Source organism: Ooceraea biroi, chromosome 10, assembly GCF_003672135.1.
Source record: "Ooceraea biroi isolate clonal line C1 chromosome 10, Obir_v5.4, whole genome shotgun sequence".
Lineage (NCBI taxonomy): Eukaryota > Metazoa > Arthropoda > Insecta > Hymenoptera > Formicidae > Ooceraea > Ooceraea biroi.
The window spans coordinates 7929469-7946352 of record NC_039515.1 but is presented as its reverse complement, the minus strand read 5'-3'; the positions used below and the strand labels follow the sequence as shown (position 1 = coordinate 7946352).

General features: G+C 43.4%; 1 protein-coding gene across 2 annotated transcripts; it reads right to left on the bottom strand.

The window, feature by feature from the left end:
• Window positions 1-4172: 4172 nt before the first annotated feature.
• On the bottom strand, window positions 4173-16689 carry LOC105283740 (BUB3-interacting and GLEBS motif-containing protein ZNF207). Of its 2 annotated transcripts, XR_894729.3 has the most exons (7): window positions 16489-16689; window positions 15165-15291; window positions 14676-15079; window positions 14041-14413; window positions 13291-13783; window positions 12058-12139; window positions 8489-8616 (listed from the first exon to the last, which is right to left on the bottom strand). XR_894729.3 is itself a non-coding variant. In XM_011346758.3 (6 exons), the coding sequence occupies exons 1-6, from the start codon at window positions 16527-16529 to the stop codon at window positions 8504-8506; spliced, it is 1551 nt and encodes a 516-aa protein (XP_011345060.1). In that variant the 5' UTR covers window positions 16530-16689; the 3' UTR covers window positions 4173-8503. The 2 variants fall into 2 exon arrangements, 1 of the variants encoding a protein (XP_011345060.1); XM_011346758.3 differs by lacking the exon at window positions 12058-12139 and having other exon boundaries at window positions 4173-8616.
• Window positions 16690-16884: the final 195 nt, after the last annotated feature.

The following is a 16884-nucleotide window of genomic DNA, read 5'->3' as shown; positions in this document are numbered from 1 at the left end:
ATTTCAACGCATCTTTAGGAAAAAAGTTGTTTCAGATTAATTGATTCGTGTCGGTTTTGTACTCTTTTCAAGATGGAAGAAAACAAAGAACATTTTAGACACTTGATGCTTTTCTATTACCGGAAAGGCAAAAATGCCTCACAAGCAACAAATTCGATATGTTCTGTTTACGGAGAAGGCGCTTTAGCTGAAAGAACCGTACGTAAGTGGTTCGCTAAGTTTAGAGCTGGTGATTTTAACCTTAAAGACCAAGAACGCTCGGGCAGACCCTCTACTACTGATGATGACCAAATCAAGACACTGATCGAGAATAACCCGCGCTACACGACACGTGAATTAGCAGAGATACTGAAAATATCGAAAACCACTGTCCACGATCATGTAGTGAAGCTTGGTTACGTAAGTCGCTATGATGTATGGGTTCCGCATAATTTGGCCGAAAAAAATTTAATGGATCGCATTTTCATCTGCGACTCGCTGTACAAGCGCAACGAAAACGTACCATTTTTGAAGCAATTAGTGACGGGTGACGAAAAATGGATCATTTACAACAATGTAGAACGAAAAAGATCCTGGGGTAAGCGAAATGAACCAGCATTAACCACTTCGAAAGCCGGCCTTCATCCAAAAAAAGTCATGCTCCGTGTCTGGTGGGATTGGAAAGGAATCCTATATTATGAGCTCCTACCACACAACCAAACGATAAATGCAGATAAGTACTGCTCGCAACTGGACGAATTAAAGACAGCGATTCAGGAAAAACATCCAGAATTAGCTAATAGGAAGGGCGTCGTGTTCCATCAGGACAATGCCAGACCTCATGTTCCTTTGACTACCCGACAAAAATTGTTGGAGTTTGGCTGGGATGTGCCACCTCGCCCACCGTATTCACCAGACATTGCACCTTCAGACTTTCACTTATTTAGGTCTTTGCAAAATTCTCTTAGCGGCAAGAACTTCAACTCTTTGATCGACATAAAAAACCACCTTGAGGAGTTTTTCGCCGAGAAACCTAAGAAGTTCTGGGAGAATGGAATCTTCCAGTTGCGTGAAAGATGGACAAAGGTTGTGAAACAAAACGGTGCATACATAGTCAATAAATATTTATCGACATAAAAAAATGTTGCCTTTGAATTTTCTTTCAAAATCGACACCAACTTTCCGGACGACCCAATATTATGTAACTCCATCGTCTGAATTGCATTTGATTCGCTCGAATTGCAACGCGATCCTCCAAGCTGTGCAACTCGCTTCGGTCTCTGCTCGATGATGTTCAGTTCATCCGACTCGATTGAACCCTCTTACTGCGGTTTGCTCCGTAAATCTTCGTCTTTACAACAAAACTGTTCATTTTGTCATAAATATCCGTTGTAAAGTGCAATCCTGTATGGAACACGATAAAACGGCGCACTCTTCATTTAAGTGAGGTAAGTTTAAGTGAAGTGAGCGCTCTTCGCTTAAGTGAAGGATCGTAAAGTAGAGGAAGACGGGCCATCGCGATCCAAGTCACGAAATTCGATTCCCTATAATCTTCCTATTGAAATCTTTATTATACCTTCTTTTCCAACTGTTCTCCGACCGATCGTTCATTCTCGCGGCTCTCGCGTGACTTCGATCGCGAGAGCGCTCCGCATTTTTTCGTTTCAACGATTTTATTAATCAATTTCAATAGATTACACACACACATTCGTGTCACTTCGCTAGTTATCTCTTTTTTTTAATCCCTCTCTTTTTCTCTCTTTGTTTCCTCGATCAATATTGTCCGTTCTGCTCGTACGCAGTCGGCTGAAAACAACAAGGTTGTAGAAGGATAGAGGCTACGTATGGTGCACTCGCGGTCGGTCCTCGCCAAATTAAGCGAAAATGAAGCGATCTTCTTCGTCCGCGATCCGCGACATCGCCTCCCTTCGCGACAAAACGATCGCGACACTCGCGGCAAAAGATCGGCCTCGTTTTCTCGTGCGCTTTTTCCAGGACGCACTAAAGTAACCGTTAAATCATCAAAGGGTAATTAACGCTCTAATCACCGTTGTTTATTAAGCGAAACTCACTGACCGCTCGGAACGCCGCGCCGTTAAATTGAACGTCTAATTGAACACCGTAATCGCGATGAAACGCCTCGATGAAACGGCGGTAGGCGTCGTTAGCTTCTCGACAAGACATTACGAAAGATTTACGCGAATCTATGATATTCATAAAGGAAACTGAGGTGCTGAAGTAATAGGAGCATCAAGTTCAAGATAGAAGGACGACTCACCGAAATCGCGTTTATTAAAATCAACAAGCGTTATTGGAGCAATAAGGTAATCTTACGAAAGCTAAAATTGATTCATAAGAATAAAGAATTAATTTTATGATTTTAATTAATTTGTGATTCTTGTCGTTGTTTTAGTTCGGCAGCAGATATAATCGACGCGAGGATCCTCGAACGGAAGAGTCGCTTTATTCCCGAAAGGACCGAGCCGCGAGGAAGTATTAGGAACAAAGAGCGACCGTGTTACCGGTTGGACGAGCAAAAAAAAGCGATCCCCACGAGAGCGAATATCGTGCATCCGCTGTCACCAAGTGTAAAGACATTATTAGCGTAAAAGGGAAATACGAGGATATTAAAACGGGCCGGGCGAAATAGGCAAGATCCTTGCGCGCCAGCGCAAGGGATATAGGATATTAGGATGAGATGTCGGTATACACATATATAGATATATATGTATAATATATAGATATAGAGCCAGCTAAGCATTCTACGATACGATCGGGCTGTCGGAGACGAGAGCCACCGCAATTGCTTGCAACTGTTCGATTGACGGACAGAAAAAAAGAGAAAGTGCCGAGCAGTGCGGAAAACTTTTACGATAAAACATTGTTCAGCTCTGAAAAAATTTTACGATGCAATATTGTTCAACGGTACAGTCAAGGTTTCCAACGCAGAATTAATTATTTCGTTAAACGAGCACAGACGAACGAATATCGAATGGGGAAAACTAGGAGACAAAACGAGAAAAAATTGTCAGTTTTTAATTAATAGTGATTTTATTAATAAAGCAATGTCTCTCTCTATAGAGTACATTTCTCTTTCAACGTTTTTACAAAGGATACTGACCTTGTGAAGATCCTACGCAGGGATTCGCCGTCTCTCGATCTCGTCTTCTCTCTCGTCTCGACATCCCGAACGATCGATCGGTTAATACGATTTACCCGCGATTCGTTAACCGATTATTACGATTAATATTGTTTCTCGGTCCAGCCACGCGTCCGCCGAGCCAAGGACCGTCAAACTTCCCGATTTTTTTAGACTCCTCCATTTGGCCGCACTTTACACAAGAGTCGAGAAGCCAAATCGAGCTGCTAGCTCGAAAAAGGAAGCAAAAGAACCTATTTCTATAAAAAGTACATTCAAAGCTATTCTTTCTCATAAAACGCACGATGACACAAGAAACGTACAGATATTAATCATTTCCTCGAGACATATCAAAATGCAAACAAGCAAGTCAATTTTAATCAAGATCAAATAGAAATTCAACCTTGAACAATTTTAGAATAGAGAATGAATCTCTACTGAAAGATAAGAATGTATTTATAGAAAAATTTTCCCTATTACATATAATTATAACACACTATAATATCACGATACGTACAATGATAATAAAAATGTTTGCTTTTGCCTCTTTTCCAGCTGGAGAATGGAAGCCAGAAGTCTCTCAACGAGAGTGCTTTCCTTCTCGCCGGACGGGAGAAAATCGGGAAGCCGCGAATCGGTCGCCTCGACTCTAGGACGGTAGGTCCAAACAATCGCCTGCCTTGAGGCAAGGGACCGATTAGGTCCAACAGCGGTGAGATTGCTGTGATTGGTTGAAACAATATGTGGCTGTCGCCCGCAATTCTGGGATACGATCCGGCGATAACGTCGAGAGATGCAACAGCGAGATTACGCTGCCTTCTTCTTTTTCAATCTCGGAGTCGGACGAGCATGGAAACGCGCGATTTGCACACAATCGAGGCGATAATTACAAGAGTGGAATCCTGGCAATTATAAAAATTCTCGTCTCGCACGGTTCTGAGTGACGTTGATTAACGTTATTCGATGGGACCACCAAGATCTCGGCGCGGAACGGAATCGGATCGCGCGATCGCTACGGAAGAAATATCCCAGAACAGCAGACTATGCCCAAAACTTTCGAGCTTTCCACAGAACGTCTTTATTCGGAACAAGTCGATAATATGACACTCAATAAATAACAGAAGTTCTACATCTCCAAATTCTGCCGTTAGATTGTCCTGCCGAATCGTCGAGTGCGAGGCTCCGCGTGAATGCGCACTTTTCTCTTGTCACGAAGGTTTAAAGAAAATTAAAAAAAAAAGAAAAAGAAAAGAGAACACCGCCGGAGTTCCGATCGCGCGATTGTCGATCAATTTCTTCTCTCTCTCTCTCTCTTTCTTAGAATATAATAAACTCTATCACTTTTTGTATTCTCTATCTCTTCTTTTCAATGTTAAAAGTTACTTTCTCCTACGTTCCCGGGAAAAGATCGTGCGATCGATTGCCCCTTTGGTAAATATGGCGGAATCGATTTACGGATTTACCGTTTTATGTAAATATATTACGAGTATGTTACGGGCAATAAAACGAAACGATAAGATCATGTTTCGTTCGCGGAAAGCCTCATTGCGTTTTCGATGTAATCTGATCAGGCACTCGATTGCGTAGAGGATCAAATCAAGCAATCGAGAAGATCCTCCACACCGATTTGCGAGGGGGTGGTGGCCTAAATGAGAACCGAGGGCGCCGTATTTCGCGAGAGAAAAAAGTGTAACAACTGTATTCGCCGATTCGCGGACGAGCGAGCGGGGAGGGGGGGGGGGGAGATTCGGAAAGACAACCCTTGAAAAAAATAAAGGACTGTAATAACGATACGTAGATCATCTAGGGTACGTACACGTGTTGTACGGCGCGCTTTCAGTTTTTTCTTTTTCTGTCTCTTTTTTTCGTCAAGGAAATGGTGATATCGATAGTGGTATCAGATGGTGGTGGTAATACAAGTGGTAGTGATCAGAGCAGTGATAATCGAATGGAAATCAGTAACAGGGTGTCTACTAAGAATAACAACACGTGATTATTCAATAGGAGAAAACCATGATCATACATTATAAAGGGAGTGCTCTTTATGCTACTTTATGCGAATCACGAGTAATCAACGGCGCGCAAACAACGTTGCAAATTTAATTGCAATCTCGAATCGACCTACATTTCATCTAGGCGTTTTCACTTTCGTGAATTTCAGACTGAGATCGGCGAAAAAACTGGCTGGGAAGTCTATTTTATTAATATTATTTTAATCTCGACTAAAGTTCGATCTTCTAATCTTCGAGAAACGAAACAAAGAATTTTTCTCTTTTCGAAAGGAAATTTCCATTAAGATAAAGTTATTGAAATAACTCTATTAGGCAAACGAGATCCATTAAGCTACAGGTGAACTCAATTGAAAACCAAACCGCGATTTATCGCGGTTCTAATTACTCTCGTAACACATTACGTTCACATGACAATCGATTCGATTATTCTCTACTAAGATTGACTGCAGCAAAGATCGGGATAATCTTACGGACTATCTTGTAGGAACAGTGTACACATTGGGTAGTATCGACAACATAAACGTGACATAAAAAAAGATAGACAAGTTAATAGACACCCTGAGAGTAGAGACTGATTGACTGGGAGGAGCTTTGGTAGACAGAAGGGTAGAAGGATGGCAGCTGGACGAGAGGAGTTCAGGAAAGATCGAGTCTTACCCGAAGAAAGAGTTCGCTGAGTTTTACGCAAAGAGGTCGAAGAGAAATCGAGCGCGTCCGATCGTGGAGCTAATTGCTATGTGAAGCTACACGAAAAGTTTATCACAAACCACAAAATTTATCGAATAAAAATATCTACTTTACAGAAAAGGAAAAAAAAAAACAGAAAGAAAATAAAATAGAGGCAAGAAAGATTAAAGCAGACGCAGGAGGGAACTGGCGGTGGAACAGACCGCGAAATGAAACTCTTCCGCTTGTAAAACGGACGAGGAGTGCTCTACGATCGGCGCAGGAACTCGGCGAGACACGTAGTAAAAGGAAGAGTGAAGAAAACGGCGTGAGTCGAGTGTAGAGAGCTGGTGTTCAATTCCGTAAGCACCCTCCGTACTTACCACTCACTCATGCGTCGCCAACATTGTTCCTTCGGCAAAAGGAAAAAGGGGGCTGCTTTGAGCCGAGTCGATCATTCCCGCGAACTAAATTTACCCAAAAAATACCATTTGTACTCGAACTTTCCATTTTTGTCAGATTTATTACTTTAGCTATAATTATTCTACCGAATGTAAAATTTAAAGTTTCTTGAAATTAGTTTTTCGTATCAGTGTTAAATTACATAGGTGATTGAAATTATTCTGTTATTCAAATCGAGATTACTTGGTCGTTCGGAAATCTTAGATAGATTTCAAAGATTGTTGATTGACGAATTCTCATTAATGTTGAAACTGTTGTGAATTAATCTTGCTACGCGGTCGCAAGAGTGTATCGACTCGGCTCGGAGTGTTAACAAAATAAAAATTGCGACTGACTAACCTGAGGCGACCGGATCTTCACGCTGCAGCTGACGAATTTGTTTTAAACTATTTAGATTTATATTAGTAACGAATCTTTCAAATTAAACTTGATTTTCTGGCATGTCTATTTTTATTTTATGTTGTTTCCCTGAACGGAAAAATTTGTTTGTTTTTCCAGAGAAAAATTAAGTTAACAAAAAAAGAAATAAACATATAGACATAATAATTGACTATAATTAAAGATCTAATTGTTAATATATAATAAAATCCAAATGGATCTTATCATAGATTAAAAAATTAATCAAGATGTAAAACTTTTGAAAAGCTTTAATGTTTTTGAGTATCATCAGGTCTTAATAAAGTTTCATAAGAAATTTCAGGTAAAACTGATTTTTCCCGGATGCTATTATTGAAGACTATCAGTTATCAGTAAACATCTGCTTAGATGCGCTTAACTAAATTTATTAATTTTTTTTGTTAGAAAAGTAAGACAATGCTTGTATATTATTTCTTCAATCCTCACGATCTTCAAAATAATTTCCAGAGCGTTCCCTTAGATCTTGAGAAGTACCGTTTTGTCTCGTCTCGAGTAAACCATCATCCAGCTGCAGCGTGAAGCGTCACCTTGTCCGCGATCGCGTCTCTCCAAGAGGACACTGCAGGTGCACAGAGGCTGAGGGGAACGGCGCGTGATGGAAACGGTCTACTACGCGAAAGGGAAGTCTGTCCAAGAGGGGCACACGTTCGTCCCATTATCTTTACCGTTCAAGGAGATCTTGCGGCATCGCGATTTACCTCGCAAAAGAAACAAATGACAAATTCATTGCGGGACGTGGCGAGTCGGAAATCTGTCATTTGCGGGATCCGTTTTGGATGTCCAAAGCGAATTTCGCAAATTAACGACTCGCAACAAACCGTCATCGTCATCGTCATCGTTTCGGCCAATCTTTTCGCAACCGATCACTGGAGATCGACCGGGAGAAACGTTGCGTACCATGTCGTCGCGACGAGAACGAGGAATTTTATGTCGACGGATGTTAGACACGCGTAACGACGATGATATCCGAAACACGTGAACGGAACGTGATCGATCGATCGGTGGACAATCAATTCGCATCGGCGTTATTTTGGTAACCGCGCGGGGCGAATTTGATTCGACGAACGATCGCTGTTTTACTGAACAGTGCGACATGTGTATGTCAGAGTTTCTTTCCATTCCCGTAGAAAAGGCGGCGAAATTTGCTCATGGTTGTTGTTGGCTCACCTGGCATACGACCAACGCAGCCCGGCGCACGCACACTCGCAGAGTCGACGAGAACAAATTAGCGTTTCCGTAGTGTCCGTACTTTGCACTTTCGTTTCCTTTTTTTTGGTGATTTTTTTCCGTTTCATTTTCGTAGCGGCGCGAAGAAGAAGAAGAAGCTGAAGAAGCTGAAGAAGGAAAAGCCGACCGTTTCCAGCGCGCGTCCGATTTCTTCGAGAGGATCCTCTTGGGCACCGATGATGTGGTGTACGTTCGTGTGTGTATGTCTCTCGCTTTCCCTCCCTCTCTCTCTCTCTCTCTCTTTCATTCCCTCTTTCACTCCCTCTTTCTCTCTCTCTGTCCATGTGTCGTTTCGTCTATGAGTTCCTTAACGATATGATTAAAGAAAAGAAAGTCGTGAGTCGTGGGAGCAAATCGATAGATACGAATTTCACCGCGCGATTTATATCCCCCTCTTTCTCTTTCTCTCCCTTTCTTTCATTATCGTCACTCTCTCCCTCTCTCTCTCTCTCTTTCTTTCTCTCTCTCCCTTTCTCGTCTGTGTAATGTGTCTCTATGTTCGTCTCTCCTCCTCGGTCAGGTCTCACCCCAGCGAGAATTAGGGGCGGGCCCACAGCACGAAGTGCAGCGGCGGGGGATTGGGCCCGTCCATGGGGGGCGATCATCTGAAGCGCGGGTGCATCATCGGTGCTAGCATCGGTGCCCCAGGAAAGCCCATGGGCGCGGCGGCGAAGGCCGGATGCATCGTACCTGGTGGTAGAGCCCCTATCATGCCTGCAAAGCAACGCAGTGTCAGATTAGTAGGATCCGTGGCTGGATTTCGCAGGGGGTAGTTTCAAGAGAAAAGTAACGTCGGTCCAGTACGTGCGGCAGGCACACGTGCGCTCGCTTACTCGATTATTGACACCGCGCGAGACGGCGTCGCGAGGTCCCATAATAGGATCTCTTTCTCTTTCTCGTTTGCTCATCCTCTTTTTCTTCGGGGACTGGGATCCCCGATATACTTACGTCACGACCGTTCACGTTACAAGGTAATAAGGTTACAAGGTAATATTGACGCTCGTTTTTGGAGGACCGCGTTCTTTAGCACAAGGTGAGTCACAAAACCGTCGTGGCGTTCTCCAAGGAATTTTATAACAAGATTGAAAATTGAAAATTAAAATTGAGAGATTAAGAATTACGTGTCCTTTTTCAGATTGCTCTTGAATAAAGGAAAATTTATCGACTCGAAAACTGACGTTCCTAAATTAAACCACTATTGAATTAAATTTTTTATTTACAGCCGTGCTCAAATGACACGATGCAAAAATTGTTGAAGTTTCTATCTTTACGTCCAAAACTTTGAAATCTACTTTCCAGGTTTATTTCTTTCTCAGCTATTCTACCGCAAAGTATCATGATGTTCAAAGACATAGAATACGCCACGCTTTACACTCACATTTCGCTGAAGAGCAAGTTGCCTGACAGCCGACCGATTATCGCACCGAAAGAAATTCAGATATGCAAGTCGGTAAATATAAATTCGCGCAAGATTTATTACGTTCAGTTAATTCCCTTCGACCGATCGAAGTGAACTTTGTTTTCAAGCGATCCGTTCTCTCCAATTGCCGAGATAAGTGCCGAGTCGACCGAGCGAGAATTCACGTTCGAGCACCAAGCGAAAAGTGCGCTCCATTGTGAAAATTGCGACATAAACGGAGATCCTGTGATCTTCTCTTTTTACTTCCAGGTATACCAAAGAGCTACGCCGCGCACTCACGTTACAGGGTGGTCGATCGGTTTGGCCACTCCACGTGCTACGTACTACCTAGCAACCTCCGATTAAATGCGAATCGCCAAAAAACTAGATATAATATATATATAACGATAAATATATATATATATATATGTATACGTACGAAGAACTCAGCTCAGCATGCAGTGCGCTGCATACGCAATACAAGTCACAAACAAAACTGACAAGAAAGTGGTACCACACAAAGAGAAACCTCACACCATACAAAGAACGAGTCTCGCTTGGAGCCGCGCAGTCGACATTATACAGATCGCAAAACGCCTGCGGAATCCCATAAGATCGCGATCGGCTGTCAGTCAGGCTCCTGAGACAAGATCGCCCCAAAAACGCGATTAACGTCAATTAATCGGAACGATTTTAATTAATTTTGAAAATCTGATAATGTCCTCGTTAGTCGAGGAAGATTCTATTGCTTGAGAGGAAGTGTCATCTTGGTCTTTCTTTTTTACGTGCGACACACGTTTCTCTTTCTCTCTCTTTTTTCCCCTTCTCGTTCGACGACACGTGCTCGAACGGAAAATTGTGTTAATCGAACGGACCCTCGATTGAGCGCAAGAGTTATAAATATATACTGGGTAACGTGAAGTCGTTTACTTACTTGGTCGGCTCAATTTATCTAAAATCTTTCATCGTGTAACACAAAAGCTAGGCTATGGTGTGAGGGAGATACATTACGTTCGTTCTCGTTGCTATAGTCTCGCGTACTTTCCATAAGAAAAAATAAAATGAAATAAAATACACCGGTGAGCACGGTGAGAACTTAACTCGGTCCCTTCCCTCTTCGCTGTATATTAAGTTTTAAATTAATTTTTCTATTTTGTAATTTACTTTTCTGTATCTCAAATCTGACAAGCTATTTTTCATTTATTTTATTTACTTCATTGGTTTTCTGATTTTAATTCAAAAAATCGAATTTTAAGATAAAAATATCTGCGTTCATACACACGAATTAGGCTCTTTATTATTGAAATGATTTAGGAACTTGATGTCACGATATACATTCGTTAAAAAAGATTAATCCAAGTTAATCAAAGAGACTGCAGATAAAAACTGATTCGATAGATCTCTAATAGCTATTGATTGCGAATATTACGCCAAAAATTGAAGTCAAACTTTAACGCAATTATTGGAGATTTCAATGACAATTTTGTATCAAAGGATGTTCACTGATCGAAGACGAAGAGGCAAGGGACGGATTATGAGAATAGATTAGATTGTAAATGTCATTCATTTCTTTTTTTCTGATCTCTTTGGAACGACAACTTCGAACGACTGTCAGTACCGTGCCCAAAGAAGCAGTTTCTCCACTACTGTATCACAACACCAGGATTCCAAGCTATATAATATATAAGTAATACTGAAGAGAACAGGATGTGATGGTAACACGGCTGCTGGCGAGGTAAATAATGGCGTAAGTGAGTCGTAAGAAGAGTAACATGGTTAAATCGAGAGAATGTGAATAAAGAAGCTGAAAACGGAACAGAAAGGAAACAAAGTAATCATGTACGATATGATTAAAATGATGTTACGGCCGAGCGGCCGGAAATATCTCTCTCTTTGTTTGGTCTTTCTTATATTTCTCTCTCTTTCAAAAATTATACCAAACATATTATGTAGAAAATGGAGTGTAAAATCGTGAAGTATCGTGAATCGTGTGAGAGACAGAAAAACGTCGCAATATGTATCAATAAAAATCAATAATTTGGAAAGGTGCACTAGCAAAAAAAAACTTTACAAGTTAAGAAATTTATACAAATCAATGTATATATTGTAGCCTCGTTAAATAAAAATTTACTGTGCTTCAAATAATCATCTCTCGAGATAAATTTTTTTTCAAATTAACTCCGCAGTAAGGCCGTATCATACAATTTACTCTCGGTACTCAAATAACCGTAAGAATTCCCGGCAATCATCGAAGATTGCTAACGAAAAAAGGAACTGCGAAAAAAGTAATCTCTATAATTTGCGCTCTATACTCTGCAAGTAATTTCTAAAGTTTGCTACCGCGAACGACGCGACGCTGCGCAATTCAGAGACGGAACGAGGAACGTGTCGTTGGCCGCTCGACCCACCTGCCCAGTGAGAGAACAATACGTGTATATATATATATATATAAATATCTATACGGTGACTCGCAAGAAACTCCATCCTGACGGCTCTCTTCAAAACCGTGCACCGTCACGCCAACGAGATTTCCGAGAGTCACTGTGTACATATGGCATATATATATACGCGTATATGTATAATGTAGGTGTATTAATGACAATGACAAGAGATTAATCAACAATATAAGAATAATAATAATAATAAATATAACAAGATATATATATACTATATATATATACAGTTATATATATAGTTATATATATGTATATAGATATATAGGCCATGTCACCGCATGCTAATTGCTAAGGACCAACCTTGTAGCGCTTGTATTGTAAAACACGGTTTTAGTAACCAGACTGGGTTCGTTCGACACTCACCGAGGAGTGACTGGGCGCCCTGCAAACGCACCGTTAAAAACGTATAAAACGCACAGGGACTACAAGACGCTGTCTGTACGTCGGGATTCTGTGGCGTGTCGTTACGAGAATCTTGAAATCTCACGTGATCACTACAGTTACGCTATTATGACAATTCTTTCCGCCTCTTTTGCTCTTTCTCTTTTTGTTCTTTTTTTTTGCCGAGTCAGTAGTGCAAGTTTCGCGCTTTCCGCCTCTTTTCCTCCCTCTAAACGTCCCGTCTGTCTCATCGTTCTCACTGTCTTTACCTAACGTGCAGTGGATTGTGTTGTGTGGAGAATTGAAATGGTCGCGATGAGTAATTTGCCGGAAATCGTGACGTGAAAACTGAATTAAACCAAAATTGAATCACTGATCGTTAACTAGATTGATTACCGATTTCGATCGATTAACACTTGGCTTTCTGTTTTCTTTTCTACTCGTTTTTCCATACAGACGGAAGCCTTACCGGATTGTCAATCAAGTAGAATCGAGTAGGAATAATAAATGAGAGAAACGAAATCCATGAATACATTGCATTTCCGATGGAGTCCGATTGAATGGAAATAATGATCGTTATTTGATTAACAAATGCTTGTAAAAGATATCTACTTGTGACTCTATATCTGATGCGAGACGATTTTGACGATTCAAGACTTGAGATCATCGCTGTGGACAAATTACTCCATCGAAAACGCGCCACTTCTACATTTAAACAACGCAACGAATTCCAATATCGGTTACAGTACAGGTCCTCGAAGCGAGAAAGACTAAAAAAAAAAAACGTTTTTCAACGTTTGGCTATTGCTACTGGGTCAAGAAACGACGCAAAACTATCATGAGGGTAAGACTATCATAGCGCGCAGCGATCGGGGACTTCGCGGAGAGAGGAGTTTAATTACGCGACCGGCTCTTCGATTGGGCCGGGATGGAGGGTGGAGCGATCGGAGAGAAACAATTGCACAGAGAATACCAAAGGGGAGAATCTTGAGATTTTTCAACGACAAAACGATGGGGGCGGGAAGAATGAAAAGACAGCGGCGGGGGTGGGGGGGGGGGGGGCTTCGTTCGAGCAGAGGGGGTGTGACACGAATAGAGTTTATTTTTCTCTTTTCTTTTTTTTTCGTAGAGCTCAAACTCGCGGAGACTTACCTGGTGGCAGGCCCATGGGGGGCGGTCGCATCATGTTACCTCCATGAATGAGAGCAGGCGCGGCTAAGGTCATGGTGGGTCGCATTAGGGGTGCCATAAGTGCCACCGAACTGACCGGCATCGCCGCGGCCGAGGCCGGCACCATGACCGCCTGAGGAGGCCGCGGGAACCTCTGCTGTTGTTGCTGCAGCGCGTTCAACGCGGCCGCCTGCTGCTGTCGTTGCTGTTGATCCGCCTGAAACGCAGCCGCCGCCACGTTCGCGGCGGCTGCCTGCTGCTGCTGCTGCGCCTGCTGCTGCTGTTGTTGTTGCTGCTGCTGTACCGCTTGCTGCTGCTGTTGAGCCGCTGCTTGCTGCAGCGCGGCAGCCTGCTGTTGCTGGCTCGCCGCAACAGCAGCAGCGGCAGCAGCCGCAGCTTCCGACTGTGCCGTCGACCGTCCAGACTCGTCAGTCTGTCGACGCTGATATTTCGGTAGTCTGGCTCTAATCTCTTCCTGCAAAGAGATTCGTCGTTCGATATTCGTGTTACTTTGAGAGAAGGGATCATGTTTTAATTATACACTTTTATGCACTTGATTGATTGATTTATCTACTTGTTCGAAGATGTTGCTCTCAGAGTCGATAAAAAAAATTTGCTTGCATCTACTCTTAGAATTTTTAATATCGATATCTATGTACGAAAATTAAAAATGAATGCACGAGTTTAATTTGAGTGATAATAAAATTATTATACATAAAAATGATGACTTACAAGACTGAGATCTTCCGGCGGATGTATGATCTTACTGGCGGCGCCAGTAGTCGCGATAAGATTCACCTTTTGCTCGCCGGCAAGATTGTTACCAGCTGCGGTGACTTCACCGGCGCTGCTGTAAGCGGGGAATGTCGGCTTGACCGGTCCAATGGAACCGCCGCTGCCGGCCATCGATGTGATCGGTTTGAAGTCAGTACCTAGGGGCGCGGACCCAGTGACCGATGGCACGGTCGAGGCCGCCGCCACCGCCGCCGCCGTGGAAACTGCTACGGCAGCGGCGCTCGGGAACAACGGACGTGCCGGTGGAATTGACGCTCCCGAAACTGGTGGTTGCATACCGGAAGGCATGCCTGGCATACCTGGCATCATGCTATATAAGAACAAATACGAAAAAAATAATTTATAATTCGCAGAAGAAATATTCGTCGTAAAGACAAGATTTTTATTATTTTGAATCAAAACAGACGACTCTTCTCTAAAATGCGAAGCATTTAATGCACTTAAAGTACACTTGATATATATATATATAGACATAATTCATAAATTTCATTCCTAAGAACGCAGTGGAGTAATAATTAGCCTTCTTTGAACATTTTAGCACATGATGTACCGATCGATCAAAAACTACGCACCCTGGGCCCATAAATGGGGGACCCACGTGGCCCATCTGCATCATCGGGTGCATGGGAGGCATGCCAGGATGCGGCGGCATGCCAGGATGTGGCGCCATTCCGTGATGCGGTGGCATACCGGGCAGCGGTGGCATACCGTGCTGCGGTGGCATACCGCCGGGAAGGCCAGCTGCCAGACCGGACATCGCGCCTGGTGCGGTCCCCAGCAGCCCTTCAGGCTTTGCTTTTTTCTGCACCGGTTCGTCCTCGCCAGATGATGGTGAGCCGGGCCTACCGCCGTTCCGCTGCCTTTCATGCTCCTTTGCATCGTTAGGCGGTATGCCTTCCATACCGTAAATCTCTATCTCGATGTTGCTGCGATTCGGCAACGAATTGGGTACCTTGTCTATCGCCTCCTTGTGTACCTGCAAATCAAGAATGAAGAATCATTGTAACGCAAGAGAGACGACGTGGGAAAAGGTGTAAGGTGTGCGTAATGCGTTTACTTACCTGCATACAATGTATGCTGAGTCCTGGTCCCGTATATAGTTTCTTGTGGCAAATGTGACACTTGAAGTGCTTCGCCTTCTGATGTTGAATCAGGATCTTTTCATCCTCGAACTCGCGGTTGCAATACCTTTTCGCTTGAATTAAGGAAACTCATAGGGAAAGATTTGATAATTTGTATGTAAAACTGATTTCCACCTAAACGCAATACTTAATACTAGATAAAAAAAAGGGATAACTTGGAAAATCTTGGCTGCTTCTGCAGCGAGTTATATATTTTTTAATTTGATTCTCTACAGCTTCTTGTAATCTATTTTTATTAGCACCATTATCCCAACTGTAGTAACTACATTCTTTTCTCTGAACTTTTTGCTTTTATCCGTGACAACTAATAAGTCACAGAGAGACTGTCCTGCAGATAGAAATATACGTAAATAGAATTTCAAGATAAACACTCGAGGTGACTCACAACTTCATTAGGCACACATCTCAAACTGATATCTGCGTTCACGCAGAAATTCTTTGTTTCTTTTGTACATACAACAGAATTCAACAAACTAACTCTCCGAGTCACTTATACTTCAAGATTTCCTTTTAAATTTTCAAGCTATGACTATGACGAGAGCTTCGAGAAAAAATTACTCCTTGTTCCACAAAGCGAACTTCATTGAATCCCCTAATGGAAAATTCTTTCATTCAATTTACAGAATTGCGTCATTTTGTCGCAAACGCCTTGATGAAAAAAATCTACACAAAAAGACTCGACTTCTCGAATTTCGATTTCTGACTGCAGTCCGAAAGAACTGAAATTCGCCAGCGAGTCAGCTGAATGGTACGGTACGGGGTCTCGCAAGCTGCCGGAGCTCGATGATCGCTCATAATCTCACGGGGCAATCGGATCCCGCCCAATTCACCTGTTTTCGGCACAAACGGCGACTTCCGTTACATCATCGTGTAACGCGCCGCATGCACACATGGCACGGATGAAACAGCGCAGCTGTTTCACCTACACACGTGTACACGGGACACAGCACACCACACGTACGTTCACGCACACACGTACACGCGCTTGTCGCGGTGGCGCGAGGAAAACGCATATCGATCTCCCGCCTTCCGCGGCCTCGCCAGCCCCGCACCGAGCCGCTTTCCCGAGAAAATCGTCGCACCCTGTGCGAATGGTCGCCGGCGCGTGTTTTCGGTCGTCCACCCCCGATCTTCCCTCAAAAAAAAAATGGTTACGTAAAAGCGAGCGCCCCAAGTCGCCGAGGTTGTCGCCTTCCTGGGGAGAGGAGGGGAAGGAGGGCGACACGGCAGCAAAAAAGGATACCAGCACCAGGGTCTCGACTGCTTCTTCTTCTTGCGGCCCATCCTGCCGACGGGTTGTCGACGCGACTTATCGGAAATCGGCGAAGATCGCCCGGATCACTCCACCGCCTCTCGATCGAAGCAAGCGTACGCAGCGCGGATCTCAGCGGTCACACACTGCACACACGCACACACGCACTCACGCGACGAGCGAGACGCAGATGACACAAAATGGCGGACGCATCTCTTCCGCGGCCACCGGCCGGAAGTTGCCAACGTGGCGCACCCAGAAACCCCGCCAGCAGTCCCTGCGTGACGTCGCGGAAAATTCTGGGGACTTTTAGTCTACGCGAAAGGCGCGACTTTCGAACTCGCGAGCCCCGTCGAGCCTCCGGACGGAAATTAAACGGCGTGAGAA